Source organism: Aaosphaeria arxii (genome assembly GCF_010015735.1).
Source record: "Aaosphaeria arxii CBS 175.79 unplaced genomic scaffold BU24scaffold_4, whole genome shotgun sequence".
NCBI classification, from domain to species: domain Eukaryota; kingdom Fungi; phylum Ascomycota; class Dothideomycetes; order Pleosporales; genus Aaosphaeria; species Aaosphaeria arxii.
Genome location: NW_022983477.1, coordinates 3,898,278 through 3,916,919, shown reverse-complemented (window position 1 = coordinate 3,916,919; position 18,642 = coordinate 3,898,278). Strand labels below are relative to the sequence as shown.

General features: G+C 51.8%; 8 protein-coding genes across 8 annotated transcripts; 4 read left to right on the top strand and 4 right to left on the bottom strand.

The window, feature by feature from the left end:
* Positions 1-117: 117 nt before the first annotated feature.
* Positions 118-666, top strand: BU24DRAFT_206580 (uncharacterized protein). The gene has a single exon (XM_033521880.1). It carries the CDS (start codon positions 292-294, stop codon positions 592-594), a length of 303 nt encoding a protein of 100 aa, XP_033384952.1. The 5' UTR covers positions 118-291; the 3' UTR covers positions 595-666.
* An 80-nt stretch (positions 667-746) lies between these two features.
* On the top strand, positions 747-1,326 carry BU24DRAFT_409701 (uncharacterized protein; the record flags this gene model as incomplete). Its single annotated transcript, XM_033525938.1, has 2 exons — positions 747-827; positions 1,087-1,326. 2 exons carry the CDS (start codon positions 747-749, stop codon positions 1,324-1,326), a joined length of 321 nt encoding a protein of 106 aa, XP_033384951.1.
* Positions 1,327-1,871: 545 nt separating this feature from the next.
* Positions 1,872-3,955, bottom strand: BU24DRAFT_422988 (uncharacterized protein). Its single transcript, XM_033528120.1, has 2 exons — positions 3,175-3,955; positions 1,872-3,100 (listed from the first exon to the last, which is right to left on the bottom strand). Exons 1-2 carry the CDS (start codon positions 3,743-3,745, stop codon positions 2,289-2,291), a joined length of 1,383 nt encoding a protein of 460 aa, XP_033384950.1. The 5' UTR covers positions 3,746-3,955; the 3' UTR covers positions 1,872-2,288.
* Positions 3,956-4,132: 177 nt separating this feature from the next.
* Positions 4,133-9,148, bottom strand: BU24DRAFT_370520 (TMEM1 family protein-like protein). Its single transcript, XM_033524433.1, has 4 exons — positions 8,944-9,148; positions 6,075-8,890; positions 4,917-6,026; positions 4,133-4,864 (listed from the first exon to the last, which is right to left on the bottom strand). The coding sequence occupies exons 1-4, from the start codon at positions 9,053-9,055 to the stop codon at positions 4,220-4,222; spliced, it is 4,683 nt and encodes a 1,560-aa protein (XP_033384949.1). The 5' UTR covers positions 9,056-9,148; the 3' UTR covers positions 4,133-4,219.
* Positions 9,149-9,509: 361 nt separating this feature from the next.
* Positions 9,510-11,274, top strand: BU24DRAFT_391918 (uncharacterized protein). Its single transcript, XM_033525127.1, has 3 exons — positions 9,510-9,796; positions 9,848-9,947; positions 10,111-11,274. Exons 1-3 carry the CDS (start codon positions 9,778-9,780, stop codon positions 11,141-11,143), a joined length of 1,152 nt encoding a protein of 383 aa, XP_033384948.1. The 5' UTR covers positions 9,510-9,777; the 3' UTR covers positions 11,144-11,274.
* A 365-nt stretch (positions 11,275-11,639) lies between these two features.
* Positions 11,640-13,547, bottom strand: BU24DRAFT_409697 (uncharacterized protein; the record flags this gene model as incomplete). The annotated part of the gene is made up of 3 exons (XM_033525937.1): positions 11,640-12,915; positions 12,966-13,406; positions 13,489-13,547. The coding sequence occupies 3 exons, from the start codon at positions 13,545-13,547 to the stop codon at positions 11,640-11,642; spliced, it is 1,776 nt and encodes a 591-aa protein (XP_033384947.1).
* A 773-nt stretch (positions 13,548-14,320) lies between these two features.
* On the bottom strand, positions 14,321-16,105 carry BU24DRAFT_346790 (DUF382-domain-containing protein; the record flags this gene model as incomplete). Its single annotated transcript, XM_033523503.1, has 2 exons — positions 14,321-15,970; positions 16,025-16,105. The coding sequence occupies 2 exons, from the start codon at positions 16,103-16,105 to the stop codon at positions 14,321-14,323; spliced, it is 1,731 nt and encodes a 576-aa protein (XP_033384946.1).
* Positions 16,106-17,124: 1,019 nt separating this feature from the next.
* BU24DRAFT_462744 (aldo-keto reductase family 1 member C13) lies at positions 17,125-18,079 on the top strand (the record flags this gene model as incomplete). Its single annotated transcript, XM_033532041.1, has 2 exons — positions 17,125-17,311; positions 17,373-18,079. The coding sequence occupies 2 exons, from the start codon at positions 17,125-17,127 to the stop codon at positions 18,077-18,079; spliced, it is 894 nt and encodes a 297-aa protein (XP_033384945.1).
* Positions 18,080-18,642: the final 563 nt, after the last annotated feature.

The window sequence follows — 18,642 nt, the reverse complement described above, 5'->3', positions numbered from 1 at the left end:
TGCCTTGCCTGAGAAGCTCACTGCAAAACATGTGAACATGCGGTAAATATCTACGATGTAGGCAAGGTAAATGCTATTCCTCTGCCATCAACGAATCACGAGTTATACTGGCCCCAAGTTTGCTTGAAGAAGAAGTGACATCATGAACTCGTGAATTGCATTCCTTTTTTTGGCATACTTTGTCTATCTTTTCTTTGCTCTCCCCTCTCTCATTTAACTCCCTCGATCAACCAGTACTTCTAAAAAAATCCCCACAAACGTCCATCATCCTCCGCATGTCTCCACCCTCCCATGGCTCTTCGTCCATCTTTCATTCTTGCTCCGAGTTTGTTCTTTTCCAATTTCTTCATGTCCGCAACGTCAATTTCGTCCTCGATTCTTTCCTCGTCAATTTCCTCCTCGCCTCGTCCTCAATTTTTTCCTCCTCGATTTCGTCCTCCTCAGTTTTGTCCTCCTCATCCTACTTTTGATAGAATTTTTCACCTCTTTGCTGACTTTCGTACCTCTACGCACTCGTCCTTCCTCTTGTCCAGCATCCCCTGTGCTTCTCTTTGCCCCTTCTCGACGACTTATTCTCCTCAACGCGGTTATTAGAGACAGTGTTGTTGTCATGAGGGTTTACGGGCATTGTATTTAGATGGTTGGGTTGCATTGTGCTGCTGTCTTCGCTGATAGCGGGAGAAAAATGATTGCTATGGCTCCGTGATCCCTCCTCCGGCGGTTGGACCCTAGGGCTATCTAGTAACATGCCTTGCCCATTGAAACTGATTGTGAAACTGATCGTGGGCATCGTGGGCATCGTGGGCATCGTAGACGAACCCCCAAAAGTAAGTAGTGCAAGGCAAGCAAGTGCAAGGCAAGCAACAAATCCTCCGACAAATCCTCCGACGAATCCAGATAACGCATAGAGAACACCAAGTCCAGTAATAAGTATAGCAACCCAGAACCCATAGCCAGCAAACGAATTCCCAGGACCATTTCCAGCATTTGACCGACGTGTCGTGTTCTCCGTGCTGTTTCGCCCCTCACCACTATCAAAGTCAGTCCCATCATCCCCAAATGTAAAAAAAAAAAATGAATACGTAGATCAAAGGTCTAGTAGACTCCGCAACGTCTGGCAGGGGAGGCTCTCGAAGCCGACACCCAACGGTTATGAGTGCCAGCGGACAGGCCGAGCTCCCTGCTACTTGCAGAGGCCGAGTATTCGCAAGGCGTGGATTTGATTCACACGGCCTAGAACGACTATCTCTGTCCACGATTGTATTTGACCAATATTTCCTCCTCCCCAGGACTAGCCTATTTGCAGGTGCAGTTGGATGGAGATGATCACCTACCTTAAGCCGAGCATGGTATTATTGTCGAGGGAAGATGTGGGATCGGAGTGCGTGTATTCGGAGCTATTATTGTCAATAATGTTTGAATACTAAGAAAGATATAGATGCTTGCGCTGTGGGAGTGAATCTTGCTCGAAGATGTCTGGCGAATTAATGCGCAGAACACGGCTGCTGTGTATCTTGTCCTTTCACACAAGTCAAATTGAGCATCAAACTTTCAGTTAAAATGATACCATAGAGCATAAGATGCAAGGTGTGAAGTGAGAGGTGTCGGGCGTGAAGAGTAAAGTGCGAGGTGTGAGGTGTAAGGTGTGAGGCTTGAGCTGGGAGGACGCGTTTTCTACCCCTCGACGCGCCTTCGGAAGAGTGTCCAATCATGCGGTGGTTTGTAGATGTGCCTCTGGGGTAAGTCGAATCATACAGTAGATTTCGATTGTGTCAGGCGGGCACGTGACGGGGTAAGTCTGCGATGCAGGTATACGCCCCTGCAACCTAGGAGATAATCACCATGATAACATCATCGTTCAACATCTGAGTGGTCGGTATCGGTATCAGTATTATTGTTTCGAAGAGGTAAATATATACTAGGTAGGCTATGCACCTCAACGAAGCAGGAATGCGCCAAGAAAGAGAACAGTTTGTAGGTCATGAGAGAGTCATGTCTTTCGTCAAACGGTAACGTTAAAACAAAACACCAGAAATGAAATAGAAAGAAAGGTCTCCTAGAGAGAGACGACCCCAGAATCAAACAGACGCCTTTGCTCGTTTTTAATGGAGGTTGCTCGCTCGCTTGAATGGATGAATGGGTGAACGACGAAAGGATTTTTTAGCGGAATAGGAAGAGGGTTCTGTGGTTTTAGGTGATGGGTCTGGCGAACAGGAATGATACGGTGATAGGGAGGAAGGTCGGGAATCCAACGACGAAGATACTGACCAAGCGTAGGATGAGCATACTCAAAAGATCTCATGGCCATACCCGCCAAAGCCGTCTGTCTCCTTGATCTGCGCTCTCTTGCCCTGCACATCCTTGGGAATGGATGGAATTGGTGGGACAACGACGCCGTCGGGCACGATCATCACGACGCTGCTCTCTCTGCTCCTGTCGTCCACGTCGCCTGCTGCTGCTCCGTCGCTGCCATCAGCCATGACGACGTCGCTATCCTGCTGCTGCCGCGGTTTGACGCCCGACCGCTTCTTCGTCAAGCGGCCCCCTCCGCGGTTGCGCCGACGCTTGTTGGGCGTCTTCTTCTCGGACAGGTCCGACTCGTCGTAGTCTGATTCTGTGGGGATGGGCCTATACTCCCCGCTCGAGTCGTAGCCGTGGCTGGTGCTCGCCTTGCGCTTCTTCACGATCTTGCCTGCTGAGCTGGGGGTGCGTTTTGGGGCAGGAGCAGCGGCGGCATATACGCTTCCGGAGTCGGTGGTCGTTGCTGCTGCGGATGATGAGTTGTCTTCTGAGTCCAGGTTCTCCTTGATTGGTGCTGTCGATGGTGTGTCGACTGGGACGGGGACGGGCGTGAAGATCTTCTGCGATCGTGATGTTGTTGCAGTGTTCGGCGTGGGAGGCAGGGTTGGCAGGGTTGGCATGGGCTCGCCAATGGCATCGTGGAGCTGTTTGCGGGCGACTGCGAGCTTTTGCTCCAGGTCGGAGACCCGTTTCGACAGTTTCACTTGCTTGGCTAGGTCTTTCTTGCTCGCTGAGGCGCGGAGCGTCGATGCTGGCATGGGAGTCTCGGGGCCATTGCTGTTCTCTTTACGGGCGGAAGCTGTTTCACTCGATTAGCATATCTATTCATTCGAACACAGACCATTGGTCTGCAGATCCTAATCGAGAACTCACCAGGACGCGGTGTACCACGTGGGGTAGCACGAGGTCGTACGAACACCTGCGGCTTGGGGAGCAACCCTTTCTCCTTGGCCTCGGCGTATGCGCGCTCGTACTCCTCCTTTCTGCTCTCCCGGGCCGGTGTGTTTATGTTTTCCTTGTCTGCCACCTTGAGCAGCTCCCTCTCCGCCGAGGAGGCCTTCTTCAGGGACGATGCCTCCTTTACGGCATCTCTTTCGCCTGCTTTCCGCTTTCCTAGGGTGCTGAATCCATTCCCGCGGAAGAAGGACGACGCAGCTCGAGAGAACCGCTCGAAGATGTTTTGGTGGTTCGATTGCAGGCTCTGCGAAGACTCTGACGTGGTGATGGCGGTGACAACATCCCCATCGTCGGTACTCGAGTCCGGTGCGGATCGTTTACGAGGATTAGCCCTCTGGCTGTCTTCGTTCGCTCTCCTGATTATGTCCTCGATACCCAGTTCCACCCAGAGCTCCTCGGGCGGCGGGTGTATGCTGTTCATCGAGTTCATCGTGCCCTCCTGGAATCGGCTCCGGCGTGGAGTGAAAGGGCGGTCATCGTCGGCCATGTCAGTAACTACGTAGCGGCAAGCGCCCTAGCGTAGAAATGGCAAGGGTGTGTATGGATCAGGAATTTTCTCGATGGATCCACACTACCGGAGTAGGCGAGGGGTGAGGTGTCGAATTATCCAATGGCCCCCTCTGGAATGCGGCGTTGGTCGTCTGTTGTTGTTGTCGTTTGTTTTGAGGGGGAATGGAAGTCGGACTAGATGATGGGAGGTGACGATGGCTTGGCTCGACTAGTGAACGCGAAATAATAAATAAATTAAACAAAATAATGCATGCTCGCGGGAGTGCACCAACACAATGTCTGATTGGCTTCTGGTGCCGCACACGCGCTAAACTCCACACGCTAAACCTTTACAAACGAAGCATGTGTTTATGCTCAGCTCAGGGTCCGTATTCATTGATTTCTATTTACAACGCAGCCAAAATAGTCACTACATCAAAGATTGTGCAGGATTCCTTTCTATACATTGCAATCATCTAGCTTCGGACTCGAGCCACACAGTGCTCTTCGGAGAGCTTAAATCGCCAATGCCCACAGTACTACTCCTCACATTCGGCACAATCATCACACTCTCCCCATAGCTCAAGTAATCCGTCTCGCAGTTCAGCTGCTCCTCCGGTTCATCCTTTGGATCCGCCCTGGGCGGTATCCTGGCCCTGATTTCTATATTCGGCATCATGGTGTGACCCGCCTTGAGAGGAACTAACATGATTGGTGTTTTGAATTCCTCGTTCTCTCTTACCGTGAGGTGTGCCCTGCGCTGGCCCGCGACCAGCCAGATCTCAGGATTGGCTTCGATGGCGTAGACGAACTCGATGGGGTCAGTGGGACTTTTGAGGTTGGCGAGCGAGGTGAGGCTCTCTGGTGAGCCCCATTTCCGGGTGTGCTTGATCCTGAGGTGCGTCAAGAATGGCTGTCCTACTTCTGCGATTGTTGTTGCATAGGGCGAAGGTTGCTCTGCAGATACAGGGGTAAGAGATACTGTGTGAACAATATGCGTTTGGGGTATGGCAACAGATATTATGATTTGTCGAGGAAGACGGGGTGATTGAGGCGCAACATTGGCAGGCTGAGGATCAGATCCCGCTGGCGAATGCAACAGGATAGTCTTGTTAGTCTGCAATGATGTCAGTAGTCCGATAACTTCAAGATATATAAAAGATGCTCACCTGATGCCAATCCTGCAGCCACTTCAGAGTATCTTCGCGTCGTGGCGGTGGCACGGTTTCAATGCATTCAGCCCAATCCTGTGCTTCAAACGATCCCAGGTCAACCTTATCCAGTAAAGCAATTTTCTCATACTGCTGCGGAAGTACACGGTGCTGTAGTCTTTCCACGAACGTTGCAATGAGAAGAGGAGCAATCTGTCGCACTTGACCAGCGTTTGCGTCATTGGCGAAGAGTTCTCGAGCCCGTTCAAGCACATCTTCGTTCAAACAGCGGTACACCACAGACAGCGAAAGGCTTCCAGCATTTCCCGGCCGGCTTTGTCGTCGTTGAGATGCTAGAACTTCTTTCTTCGTCACTTTGTAGGTAATCGCCAATGGCTGTCTCGGAAAGACCTTGACCATTTCGTCCGGCCTTCTCGGCGAACGTACTTCGTACTCCTCAGACCCCTCCAGTTTGACGTCATGGATGAACAATGGAACCTGGTTTGCTGTCTTGATGTTGAACTTCGAGTAAAGCGAACCGCTCTTGAAGTGGTCATGGACGTTAACGTCTAGCGGAAGATCGATAGGGATGGTGAAGGGCGATTGGTATTGAAATTGACCCTTTTCAGTCTTATACTCGATCTCGACCTTGACTGAAAGCTCAGGTAGCACGATCTCCAAGTCATATGGTATCTGAAGAACAGCCTTCGAATTGGACTCCAGACCAGAAATTTTGATAATCCCTGGTTTTGTTTGCTCCTCGATCGTTGCATCGCCTGCTATCACAGTGGCATTAGCCGTCCGTAGCCTGAGGCCAGCAGATGCCGACCTGAGTCTAACCTCTGCCATCTCAATGTCGTTCCATCCACTAGAACACTCGATTTCGATGGACTTCTGTCGATCAATGTGTATAAAATGTGACAAGTACAGCCGAGCTTGGAAGGACTCAGACCGCGGAAAGCATAGGATTCGAGACTTCCGTGCAGCCTTGAGCGATTTGATAGATGGCGACATAATGATGCCTAGAGAATCCTTTTGTTCGTCCAGCTTGAGAGGCTCGTGGGTGACGATAATCCGCTTGGCCTCCAGTACGATTTTGTCGAATAAGTACGGACCGGTTGTGTTTACCTGGGAAATGTCAGTCTCAAGATGATATGATATTCCCTATACACTCACGTTGGAACTGAGCCACAAATGGCACAACCCCTTCTTAACCTCAAAGGGGCCATCGCTTTCGAGCCAAATCTCCTTTCCTTGCTCGGTACTGGCGCCCACCAATCTTATCCTGACCTTTTGGACCGTGACTTGATCTTCCAAAAGATGTCTGAAAGAAACGCGAAGCTGGAAGCCATCCTTGTCTTCAAAGTGCTTGACGTAAGGTTCCACAGATATGTCGCTGAAGTAATCGAGCATAGGGACCGTAACATCGTACGGTAGCTGTTCGGAGAAGTCGATGAGTTCCCGAAGAATGCCAGTGGTGTTCACCTTGTCATCGTCCAGCCAGTGATTCGCAGAATGCGTCCCAGGACCGGCGCTAGTCCGCCTGAATGAGGAGCGTAGGCTTTTCGCATTCGCTGCCGACTTGGCCAACAGGTCAAGCAGTTTCCTCACGTACTCGTCCTTACGGTTCAGCTTCTTAAGACATTCTGCGTGCATCTTAAGCATCGTACTTTCCACAAGGTTCCACCTTGTCTCCCTGAACGAAGACGCCATACGGCCAAAGTACATCGACGCCGCTGCGTAGTCGCCGAGTTTGAATCGAAGGGCAGCAAGATCGCCCAATATGCTTTCGCCCGCCTTGGCTTGACCAGCAGCCATGTAGTGTTTGACGATCAAATCGCTCAACGTTTCATAGTAGCGGTGGAAGTTCTCCAGAGATGATACGGCGCTTACAATAGCAGCAGCAGCGAGACCAACGGTCGGGCTTGTGACCTCAGGGGCTTTGGATTTGGCAACGGCACCAGTATCTTCTTCATCGTCCTCGTCGGATTCAGAATCCTCTTTGTCCAGGTCGACATCGCTGAGTTCCTTCGAATCTAGGTCGTCCTCGAGAATTGCGGCCCAACCTATAGTCCACCCTAATGCCTTCCCTATGTTCTCCAAGATACGCCTCTGAACAACATACAGTTGAGCTCTGTTGCCAGCCAAGTCCTGCTGTCCCGACTTTACCGCTTGGGCATTCGGGTCCTGGCCGGGAACTGGACGGTCTTGATATTGTCCATCGGCATATACCACCTGGGCAGAAGACGTTGATGCGGCATATGGTGGCTCTGTCGACGCGGAGCGACCATTGTTTAACGATGATTTTCGAGCCGGGTGTATCATGGTTTTTGGCTCAGCAAGACTCAATTTCTGCTCTTTGTTGTGACCCCCAAAAGGTTGCATCTTGTCCGAAGAGCCCGTGCCGGTCTCGATTATCATTTTCGAAATTGGCAGGGAAGAGGTTGCAGTGTCCTCCAAGATTTGCTGCAAGGAGGCATACGTCCATGAGCGTACGATGTTTTCAACTAGCTGCTCGGGAAACTTCGTGTCGTGGGTTTTGGCACCGTTGTGAAGATCGGCTCTCAACAGCCGACCTGCAAAGGTGATGAAGTTGAGAGCGCGGGAGCACACTTCAGCTAAGGAATATAGATCCTCAGACACATCAGACTGAGCAGCCGATTTGGTCCCCATATTGACATCATCGGTTGAGCGCCGGACGTTAGGAGGCCTAGGATGCACCTTAGCTGCCAGGTCTGATCGGGAAGAATGGGCATTTCCTAGACGTAAGAGCAGGGCTGCTTGTCGGGCGAATATGTAGCAACGGAAGTCGAAGATAGATATGTTGTTTGCTAGAATCAGATCTCGATAATTCTTCTTGTTTGCGTCTAGAGGCTTCGAGTCGTGAATATGAGATTGGGGTTCCTTTCGTCCCCCATCATCCCTCTGTGAACGCTTCAGAATCTCCGCTGCCTTTGCATAAAGGTCCTCGGAGTAGCTTGGTATAACGCCACCATACGTCTCATCACCCGACTTGGCCTGTTCACGTACAATAGCATCCAGGCCTACTGAAAGCTCATCGTAGCCGAGCAGGGCATCCTCGACCAGTCCCACGCTCTCGAAGCCTCTCGCAAGACCTTCTTTGAGTATGAAGAATGTGCAAAAGTTCCAGCCCGGAAGCACTCTCTGCGAATCCTTTTCCCTGATGTCTTCTTCGTATTGACTCACTCTCAAGTCAAAAGAGAGTAGGATCAGGGTTTTGAATTTCACAATGACATCAGTCCAGGCTCTATCTTGTTCCTGGGGACTTTCGCTGATAGGAGGCGTCGAGACCGCAGAGGCCTGCGGAAGCATATGCGGCGGGACCACATCCTTCTGCAGTCTGATCTGCGCTACACGATCTGGCGCCGACTTGGAAGACACATTGAAATCGGCCCGGATCTTCTCGAGGATGGTTGTCGTACCGCGGGTCCATCGCGACTTCTCTTTCTCACCTGCAGTACTACTAGACGAGGCTGACCCGCGAGGTTGACTTGCTGCAGGAGTGTCGGGAACTACGATGTGGATGATCATCCATTCAAATGCATCGTGATTTTCCAGATCCTTGGAAGAGCTGCTTTGCGATGGAGGCGTGTGAGCCTTGACCCACTCCCTTAATTGCTTCCGCGCTGTTGATTTGTACGAATCAGAGTCATCACATCGTAACAGGTAAACCTTCAGATATGGCGTTCGACGGAGTCCGGGGATTTGATGTCGCCTTTCCTTTGGAGGCGCCCTAAAGATTTCGGCACTCGTAGTAGCATTGGATCCCTGAGCATCTGGAACCGTCAATCCAGGAGAAGTCACCCCAGAGATATGTACAGAGTCGCTGCTAGGAACAAGGTCCACATGCAACGAGTCGATAGATCTTAAGGGGCGATTTGGTGATTTCCAATGGAGGTTGCGGAGTGGAAAGCGAGCTGTGAGTTGTTCCTGGACCAACGGAAATACACCTGAAGGATCATGATACTCGACTAGAACACATATTGAGCATCTATACTTGGTTACGTTGATGTAGGGGCCTTACCCGTGACCTTTGAGGTCGATGAACCATCCATCACACTGGATTCAATAGGCCGCTGCTTACGAGCATCATCTACGGCACCCAAGCCTGGTGCACCATTTCCCGCCACGCTCATGAAACACGTGCCCCGATATTAAGATCTCCAAGGAATAGAATAAAAAAAGAAGGCTTCTGTCTGTTGCAAAGCACGTAAGCGATGGGATGGTCGTGAATGTAGGTATGCACTATGCACGTGGTTCGACACCGCTTCTCAGAGAGCAGTATCGGCTAATACGCTTTTGTCTTAGCACCAAACCTCTCTCTGTTCGCTCTCCCAGCTAATCTCTAACGTCGTCCAAGCCTCCACTGACCGGAAAACCGGTCAACATTTCTTTCGTGATGATAGGATGTGTATACGATCCCATTGCCCCTATCATAATGCGCCTCATCCCCGGCTCTTTCAAGCGAATACGCCTTACAGTCCCTGTTTGTGGCACATCGCTCTCACGCGCCTATGCAGCCTTACCTCGCATTCTTCGCATTGCGGGTTCTACAGCCTTAATAGCTCAATGTTTCCCATTTAGAATTCACTCATTCCAAAATCTCTCATCGCCATTTAATTGCTCTGATCGCGCCCTGTGATGTATCATTATTGCTCATAGTCTTATAGACGCCACACTACCTAGATTAGAACTGTACGCCTGATTCGTTGCGCATTGGATACATGCGTATGCCTTAGGCTTCTCAGCTTTGTATAAGAGTCTCTTACTCGGGCAATGCTTGGAGACATCTAACATCATATCTTTTCCATATCACAACTCCTAAATCATAGGCATCATATCTTCTTGAGTCGTCAAGATGGGCATGGGAGATTACTGTATGTGCTACCATTCTACCTGGACTTATCATATCTAATTCATTGGTGTAGCACCCGGCAGCGTTTGGTACTATGCACCAAACAAAGCTGCTCCTATTGTCTTCATAGTACTCTTCTTGATCAGTGGAGTCATACATACATATCAGACAATGTACGGATCCCTTCTTTCCCTACTTCGTCCCGTATCATACATTCTATTCTATTCTTCTCCATCAATCAGACTTCTTCCTGCCTTGTACCTTTCTCTCTTTTGCCATTTCCCCATCGATCAGTGCCATATATCAATCAACACATCCCACTAACACCATCCCCAGCAAACACCACTCATGGCGAACAACCCTCTTCCTCCCCTGGGCCGCCCTCCTCATGACCGCCGGCTTCGCCATCCGCCTAGTCGCCGCCTACCACCCAGACTCCCTAACCTACCTCATCACCGCCGTCATCCTCATCATGTCGGGGCCTCCAGTCTACGCCCTCATAAACTACATCATCCTCTCCCGAATCCTCTACTACATCCCTTACCTCTCCCCCCTGCACCCAGGCCGCGTCGCCACCACCTTCGTCGGTCTCGACGCCGTGTGCGAGATCCTGATCGGCCAGGGCGCATGGCGCATGGCGGACAGCAGCCGCAGCCAGAAGGAGCGCGAGATCGGAAGCCACCTCGTGACGGCAAGTCTATGCCTACAAGCCGCCCTTTTCGGCGCCTTCGGGGTCCTTGCCGTCATATTCCAATTCCGCGCCAAGCGTGCAGGTGTTTTGAGCAAGGACCTCGCGATCGTGTTGTACGTGCTGTACGCGAGTGCAATGATCATTACGATCAGGTGTATTTATAGGTTGGTGGAGTATATTATGGGGTGGGACTCGGCGATTTATAAGAACGAGGTTTTCTTTTGGATCTTCGAGGCGATCATCATGTGGATTAACACTGTGCTGTTGAATGTGTGGCATCCTGGGAAGAGGCTGCCGAGGTCGAATTCGGTGTTTTTGGATAGGGATGGGGTTACGGAGAGGAGGGGGCCTGGGTGGGCGGATGATAGGCCGTGGATTGTTACGGTGTTTGATCCGTTCGATGTGTATGGCATGATTGTTGGGAGGGATGAGAAGAGTCGGTTTTGGGAGATGAGTGATGAGGAGTTGGAGAGGTTGAGGAGGGAGAAGAAGCAGAATAAGAGGAGTGTGCTTGAGGGTGTCTTAGATCCTTTCAGGCTGTGGGGAAGGAGGGGGTATATTGGGAAGTATTTCTTCAAGCAGACCAAGCAGGCAGATGGGAACAGGAACGCGTCTGTGACGGCACAATCGGAATTCGAGGTCAAAGGAACGCAGGCAACCCCGAAGGCAGATGTCTAGGTGGTGGAGGGTGTGGTTGCTCGGGAGTCCTGTCATTTTTCCTTACGCGTCTTGATTTGATACCCTCTTTCATTGCTAGTAATCAGTTCGTTTTAGTGTATAGTGTAGTTTTAGGGGTCTGTATTATAGTCATTCGTTTGTTGTATCCTATACCCATCGTATTCGAAGTATGCTGCCACAGAATGAAGTATATAGAACACAATGTGATCTCTAGTCCCTTATTAGTATTCGTTCCTAGTATCTCATCGTGACCGTTCACAATCCATGTAATAAGTCCTCACATGTGAACCTTTAAACATATTGTTAATGTCCAAGTTTGCATACTGTGGTATCGTACAGATCTCGACCAATAACTTCCAATCTATGATTTCGCCATGCAAGTGCGTCCCATCCAGTGCCCCATTAATGCAAATTAACCAGAAGTATCTCACCGCCGGTCAAAACTCCCCAGAAATGTCATGGTCAATGTCGAAGTCTCTTACAAATCTGCTCCTCACTAGAAAGCAGCTCCGCCAACTTCGCCCTCTCCGTTCAAAGATCTCAGTTGCTGTTCAGCAAGGTCGGCTCTCAAGGCTGCATTGTTCGCGTCCTTCTCTAGTCCGTCCCACTCCTTCAGACGTTGCCGCTTGATTGCCTCCTTCGCTTCGATCATCTCCCTCAACCTACGTGCTTCGTCTTCTAGTTTGTTGATCTTGCTGTGGTCATACAAGTCAGGTGCCTTTTGCCCTCCCGGAATCTCCTTCGGCAGATCAGAGAGATGGTCACGGAACCGTTGGGTGCGTGGATAAGTCGTCGAGGTACTATTTGTCGATCCGCGGAAGGGAGCATTGAAAGAAGCAGAAGCCGGGCTAGTGCCAGGGCCAGCACCAGGCCCAGGACTTGGACCAGATCCACCGCCAGGTCCACTAGGAGCTCCTCGAGGTCCAGAGGGCGGACCACCGTAGAAGCCGCCACCACCTCCTCGACCACCCCAGTGCGCAGAACCACGTCTAGGAGCAAAGTCACGAGGCGCATCGTATCCAAAACCTCCACGACCGCGACCTGACGGCCGAGTAGGAGCAGCCAAAATAGGATTACCAGCGCGTGGAAAAGCAGGAGGTTGAGGGGCGGTATTCGAGGGTCCAACTGGGGGCGATTGAGCAGGTGCAGTATATCCGCGGTTGGCAGGTCCAGTCGGCGGCGCTCGTGGAAAGTTACTGTCTCCGTTCCTGGTCGCCGAAGGTCCTGAAGGTGGCGCAAATTCCCGATCACTACGAGGGCCAGTAGGTGGGGCATCACGGATGCGAGGAGGAGACCTCTCGCGTGTTCTCTCGCGCTCGCGCTCTCGCTCACGATCCCGGGCAAAATCCCGATCCCTATCGTACTCTCGGTCACGCTCTCGATCATCTCGTTCTCGGATTGGAAGTGGAGAGCGGGGCGCGGAAACAGGCTCTCGGATGGGCCTTTCGTCAGGTATGATCGCTATCCTGCTAGGATGGACCGGAGGTGGAGATGATCGTCGTGAGGTAGCTGCAGATTCCCGTCCGGAGACATCGTTGGACTGGAATGGTCTGGCCGGTGATGGTGACCTTCGCCTCCAAGTATCTGCAGTATATGGGTCTTGTCGCTCACGTCTCGGTGGGGAAGGTGATCTTCGACGATAGTCGCGAGGGTCTCGAGAGTCACGGGCGTCGCGAACATCACGAGAATCCCGAGTGTCACGGATGTCACGATTGTCTCGAGTGTCGCGAGTATCACGAGTATCGCGTGGAGGAGAGTACCGGCGGTAGGGGCTATATGGGAATGAGTCAAAGAAGATTGTTAAAAGGTGTTTCGACTTTACCTGTGAGCGCGGGAGCGCGGCTCGTCATATCTGCTGGGACGGAGGGGCGAGCGCATTCCACGACTTCTAGCTGGCGAAGGATCTCTTGGTGGTAGGGAGCGGTCGCGCACTCGCGGCGATCGTGTATACGAGTCATATCCATCCCTCCTGGGGGAACGTCCACGGTCACTTCTATAGTCGTCACGTCGAGGAGGAGGAGAGTATGGTCGTCGTGGTGGTGATCGAGGCCTTGCTCTCCATCGGTCGTCGTCCCGCCTAGGACTCCGTGAACGACGTCGGAAACCTGGAGAACGGCTCCTGGGCCTTGGAGGTCTCCCGCCTGGAGTATATGTATCGGCAGCTAATACGCCACGGCCTCGGGGAGGTGAACGACCAGCGCGGTAGCTGTCGCCACGAGGGATCGGGGAACGAGGACGGTAGGTGTTGGAGTATCTGTCATCTCTAACAAAGAATTAGAACCAGGATTGAAAAAGACCACCTCAAGGTACGGCGCAGGCGGTCAAATCATGCTCGCTCGACATACGAAATGGGTGCAGCAAACCTCCGGTCTCGATCTCGGTCTCGGTCTCTGTCCCTTTCCATGGATGCTTCTTAAAGATACGACCGAAGATTATGAAATGCGTTATGCTAAGCTGAAGTGATACTTTAACGACAGTATCTGGCGTAGATTGAGCCCAGAAGGTATCGCTAAGTGTGCGGAAAGTAATAGTGTTGGTGGTTGCAGAAAAGTGAAGTTCGTTCAAAGCTAAGCGCGCCGAAACGCGATTTTGCGATCACGTGAGGGCGGCGATCTGTCGAATGGTTGACTGGATTGCAACGCTGCCTATCACACAGCCCTCCCAGACAATCTTTTGACTTCGCCGGGCAATCTTGATGCTAGTAAACACGTCGGCAGGTAGTAATGATGGTGCAAAATTGGAATGCGTGTTTCGTCGGTTTCGCGTCTCGAAGGTCCTAACGTAATGTTTCCTGGCCTAATCCAGTGACTATCATATCCTTTGGATACTTCCTGTCTCGACGGCGTCTTCAGCGCCTTGTTAGTCTTACCGTTCTCGATAGCCATGTCAGCAAGTCACTCGGAGACCACACTATCCTATTCGTGATTCCACTGTTCATATGATCTTGATTCCCATTGAATTCTTTGCAAGCTTGCCGGGTCCTGGCTCTCGGAAGACATCAAATCCCCGCCATTACTCCTATTCTTCCCATGGATATGCTCGAGCATTGCCCTTAACGCCCGGTATGATGCAGAGCTCAGAAGCTCCCCTTGATACTTCTCCTGCTGTTCTCATATTCTTACAAACTATCCCATCCCATGCCATACGGTGTCCATTCGCATCCAATTGGTATACATCTTAACGCCTCCTACGCTTCTCGTCATCCAGCTTCTGCCTCTTCCTATTCTGAGCCGCGATCATCTCACTGAGGTCATCTTGATCAATGCTGTGCAGCTGACCCGAAGATTCCGCCTTTTGCTGAGCCTCGTACTGCTTCCTCAAAGCGTCCTTATCCAAACGATCGTTCCTTTCCAATTCATCCACGTCCACAGACATCTCCACTTCGCCGACCTTTCTCTTTCTCTTATCTTGGCCGAACGTGTCCCGGCGGGCGGCATCGAGGTCGTACGCATGCTCGCCACCGAAAAATCCAGTAGACTGAATGTCTCTCTCCGGAAGGATTTGACCTGCACTGCGCGGCGGACCACGGGGTTCTTCTGTCTCGATACCTTTACGCTGCTTCCGCAACTGGAACTCGCCGCCAATACTCTCCGTGCCGCCGATCTCAGACGGGATGCCAGAGGCCGATGTCATAGTGGTCTGGGCGCCAGACAAGTCCTCGTCGCCATCCTCCTCGTCACCCTCATCATCCTCGTCTTCTTCCTCTTCACTTTCTTCATCACTCTCGCCATCGGCGCGCAATGTTCCCCAGGGTGCACGCTCCACGGGTTCTCCGGGGTGAAGCTGTTGCTGTTGTAACTGTAGTTCAGTTAATCCGTGGAGGTCACCACCAAACAATGGACGGCCGTTATCATCAGTCGGTGGCTTTCCCCATTGTCCTGGTTGGTAGCCCCAGCTGGCTCCAGCCGGGATGGGGGCATTCACGCCAGGCACTTTGAGGTGAGGATACGATGGTGGGAGTCCAAAGCGCTGTTGGTTGATGAGCCAGGGAGGAGGGTTGCCAGGGGCGAGTGCGAGGGCGTCCTTCAGCTCGTCACTCAATTCGCCGGGTCGCAGGTGCTTAAGGTTGGTCTCGTACTCCTTGCCCTCGTAGTAGACTTCGCCGTAACGAGTCATCTCGGGCTTCGTCTGCCGGCGGAAGAAGGCGTCGTAGAGTTTGTGGTAGTCGATGTCCATCTTACCCGTCTTTCCTTGCACTCGTTCCCGTTGCTTCTGTTTCATCGTCATATCTGCTTGCTTCTCCAGAAGAGCGTCTCTCATCTCAGAGATACCCGTCTCTTGGATGAATTTCGGCAGGGAGAAGGCAGGCTTCTCAATACCTCGTTTCGAAGACAGATACTCTCGCTTTAATGACCAGTGGCCCGGGACGGGGATGATGTTCTTTGCGCCCTTGATCTCCATCAGAAGCACGGGGCTCGAGGATGACGGATCGGTCCATTCAACCAGCTCAGGCCTCTTCACTATTGCCTTGAGCTCGGCAACTGACAAAGTATTTGCCTTCTTCCTGGCCTTCCTAGATATCTTGCGTACCGTTTCAGCCTCCTCCTCCTCGTCTTGCACGTCGTCGTCATCATCGTAGTAGATGGCTGGCTTTTCATCTTGCTTGGCCTCCTCTTCCTCCGTTGGCTGCTTGTATTTCATGAACACATTTTTGTATTGCTCTAGCAGCGGGTTGTCGAAGTCGAACTCGTTCGAGAGGTCGTCGAAGGTCAATAGGTCTGAAGGTTTCGTCGCAGCCGTACCATTGGAAGAAGCATCCTGTTCTGTGGAGATGGAGGACTCGGCCTCGCTCTCAGACTCGCCCGTCTCCGAAGCTGCGGGCGTTGCCTGTGAGGGAGTCAGCGCGACATGTGAGTGGGAAGGATACGGGTGGAACTTTACCTCACGTTGCGCCTTCTTCTTCGCTCTGCGATAGGCGTTCTTGGACAACTTCTTCCCCTTCTTCTCTACAACTCCAGGCATGATGGGGGAGGATGGTGTTCACCGTGGCAGTTTCGGTGTGTGGTGTATGTTACGTCCCTGAATATCGCAACTTCTACGGGAGAGGAAAAAGTCGCGGCAGCCGCGCGCGCCGGGCTGTAGTAGATTCAGCCGTGGGGTGAATGCGCGAGTTGATACTCCCGGAATGGAATAAGGCGCTTGATTCTGAGAGATGATGCGACTTCGCGCGGTGGATTCGAATGGTTGCGACACCGAGTGACGGTGTTGAGGTTGGTGAAGGCGCTGATAAGTCGAAGATTTGGGAGGGCAGGTAAAGGTCGAACCTCAGATCACGTGATGCATGGACCCCTGGTCTTTCGTCTACATTTTCCAACGTCTCGAGTTAACATTTCATCTTTCTTTTAATTAACCAGGCCATTTACCAAATAATTAGATATCATGGACTATCTTTACTTCCAGGTCTTCTAGTCTCCAAGTACTACTGACTTTCATAAACCTTTTGCGTAGACCTTATTCTCGATTTGCTCTCAAAAGAGCTCTCCATAGCACGATGCTTTACTAGTTCTCGTATGCCTTAGCCGATAAGCGCATCATTTACGCGTCAATCGGCCAGCACCCACTTCAAGCCCTCCCCATCAATTGACCGGAAAACGGAACGCTGGCGTCTTTTAATTTGCTTTTTTGTTTACTCCTCTTCCCATCCTTATCCGATGTCTATCAGAAGCCATTCAAGATACGAGGAATCTAAAGTGTCTAACCAATGTCGTCATTGCATAGCAAGCTCACGAACCATCACCCCCACCACCCGCCACCTTCCACTTCCCCATGTACTGTAGCTATCCAATTGCCAATTGCTCTGTGGGACACTACTTACTCGCACTTTCCAATTATCCATGGTGAACTCTACTTGACCTTAAATAGCTGAACCCCTCAATTCAACCTCCACCCATCCTCCCTCATTCACATAGTTCCGACCACCCCCCGCAAACCACTCATAAATCCACTCCCCAAAGACAGGAACGAAAGCACACAACCCAACCATGGCGAACATCCACACCCCAATCCCGGCCCTCAAGCTCAACGACGGCACCTCGATGCCGATGCTGGCCTATGGCACAGGAACCGCATGGTACAAGACGGGCGAGGAGTCCAAGATCGACCAGGCCGTCATCGACAGCGTAAAGACGGCCATAAAGCTCGGGTACACGCACCTTGATGGCGCCGAGAGTACGTTTCTCTTCCTCCTCTCCTTCTCAGCGAAAACATATAAACTGACACCCCAAAACAGTGTACAAAACCGAGCCCGAACTCGGCATCGCCATCCAGGAATCCGGCGTAGCACGAGACAAGCTCTTCGTCACCACAAAAGTGCCCGACACATCTCGCTCCGACATCGCGGGCTCTTTGCGCGCATCCCTCAAGAAACTCGGCCTCGATTACGTTGACTTGTACCTCATCCACTCACCCTTCGCGGCGAAGACCGACGAGGATATCCAGGGCGCCTGGGCGCAGATGGAGGCGGTGCAGAAGGAGGGCCTCGCGCGGTCGATCGGCGTGTCGAATTTCCGGCCCGTGGACCTGAAGGCGTTGGTGAAGACCGCGAAGGTGGTGCCGGCGGTGAATCAGATAGAGTTCCATCCGTACTTGCAGCATAAGGGGCTGTTGGGCGTGCATAAGGAGCTTGGGATCGCGACGGTGGCGTATGGGCCGTTGACGGCGGTGACGAAGGCGAAGCCCGGGCCCGCGGACGACTTTTTGGCCAGTCTGGCGAAGAAATATGCGGTCAGTGAGGGGGAGATCAGCTTAAGGTATTGCATTGACCAGGACGTCGTGGCGATCACGACGAGCTCGAAGGAGCAGCGGTTGAGCGATTACCTGCGGGCCGCGACGTTCAAGTTGACGCCTGTAGAAATCAAGACACTGAACGAGCTCGGCGAGCAGAAACACTTCAGAGGCTTCTGGTCCGCGAAGTTCGATGAGAACGATAGGACTTGATGACGATGACGACAATGATAACAATGACAGTAACAAGAACAATAAATACGTTCTCCCCAACCAACGCGAAAGCGTACCTTCGAAAACACATTTTCAGCACAGTATACATGTACCATCCCAACACTCCACAGAATAGCAGTAGCAGCAACACCTACAAACACGAATTCTGACACCAACCATCTCCGATCCTCCTCGCGTGATGCAATCGTACATCAAAAACCAAACATACCTATTCAACCCCCCTTCACACGTACGATTGCACACATGGCACAACCGGAACCACAACCATCGATACCATAAACCGCATCTTATCTATCAACTGAATCCACAAAGCACGTAGCCACGACATCAAGAATCTACCATGTCAACTTCAAACTACCTCCACAGAATCGCCCCGTAGAAAACACATTCCCCGCCGCCGTGCAACCTACATGAGTGACTGAATTGACAACTGGATGCATGCGTACATTGCCCACTACCATCAACCGAACTGTGACCCAACCCACCAACACATACAAAACCCCCGCCTACACAATCGTCCTGGATGGAGTGCGTAACACGCA

What these genes read in the sequence shown, in the direction of transcription:
- BU24DRAFT_422988 (XM_033528120.1), bottom strand. Translation starts at nt 3,745, where the DNA reads ATGGCCGACGATGACCGCCCTTTCACTCCACGCCGGAGCCGATTCCAG. An exon ending in ACGTGGTACACCGCGTCCTG is followed by an intron (nt 3,101 to 3,174) that starts GTGAGTTCTCGA and finishes CGAGTGAAACAG; the next exon opens with CTTCCGCCCGTAAAGAGAAC.
- BU24DRAFT_370520 (XM_033524433.1), bottom strand. Translation starts at nt 9,055, where the DNA reads ATGAGCGTGGCGGGAAATGGTGCACCAGGCTTGGGTGCCGTAGATGAT. An exon ending in ATCGACCTCAAAGGTCACGG is followed by an intron (nt 8,891 to 8,943) that starts GTAAGGCCCCTA and finishes TATGTGTTCTAG; the next exon opens with TCGAGTATCATGATCCTTCA. An exon ending in ATTTGTGGCTCAGTTCCAAC is followed by an intron (nt 6,027 to 6,074) that starts GTGAGTGTATAG and finishes GACATTTCCCAG; the next exon opens with GTAAACACAACCGGTCCGTA.
- BU24DRAFT_206580 (XM_033521880.1), top strand. Translation starts at nt 292, where the DNA reads ATGGCTCTTCGTCCATCTTTCATTCTTGCTCCGAGTTTGTTCTTTTCC.
- BU24DRAFT_391918 (XM_033525127.1), top strand. An exon ending in ATACATACATATCAGACAAT is followed by an intron (nt 9,948 to 10,110) that starts GTACGGATCCCT and finishes CACCATCCCCAG; the next exon opens with CAAACACCACTCATGGCGAA.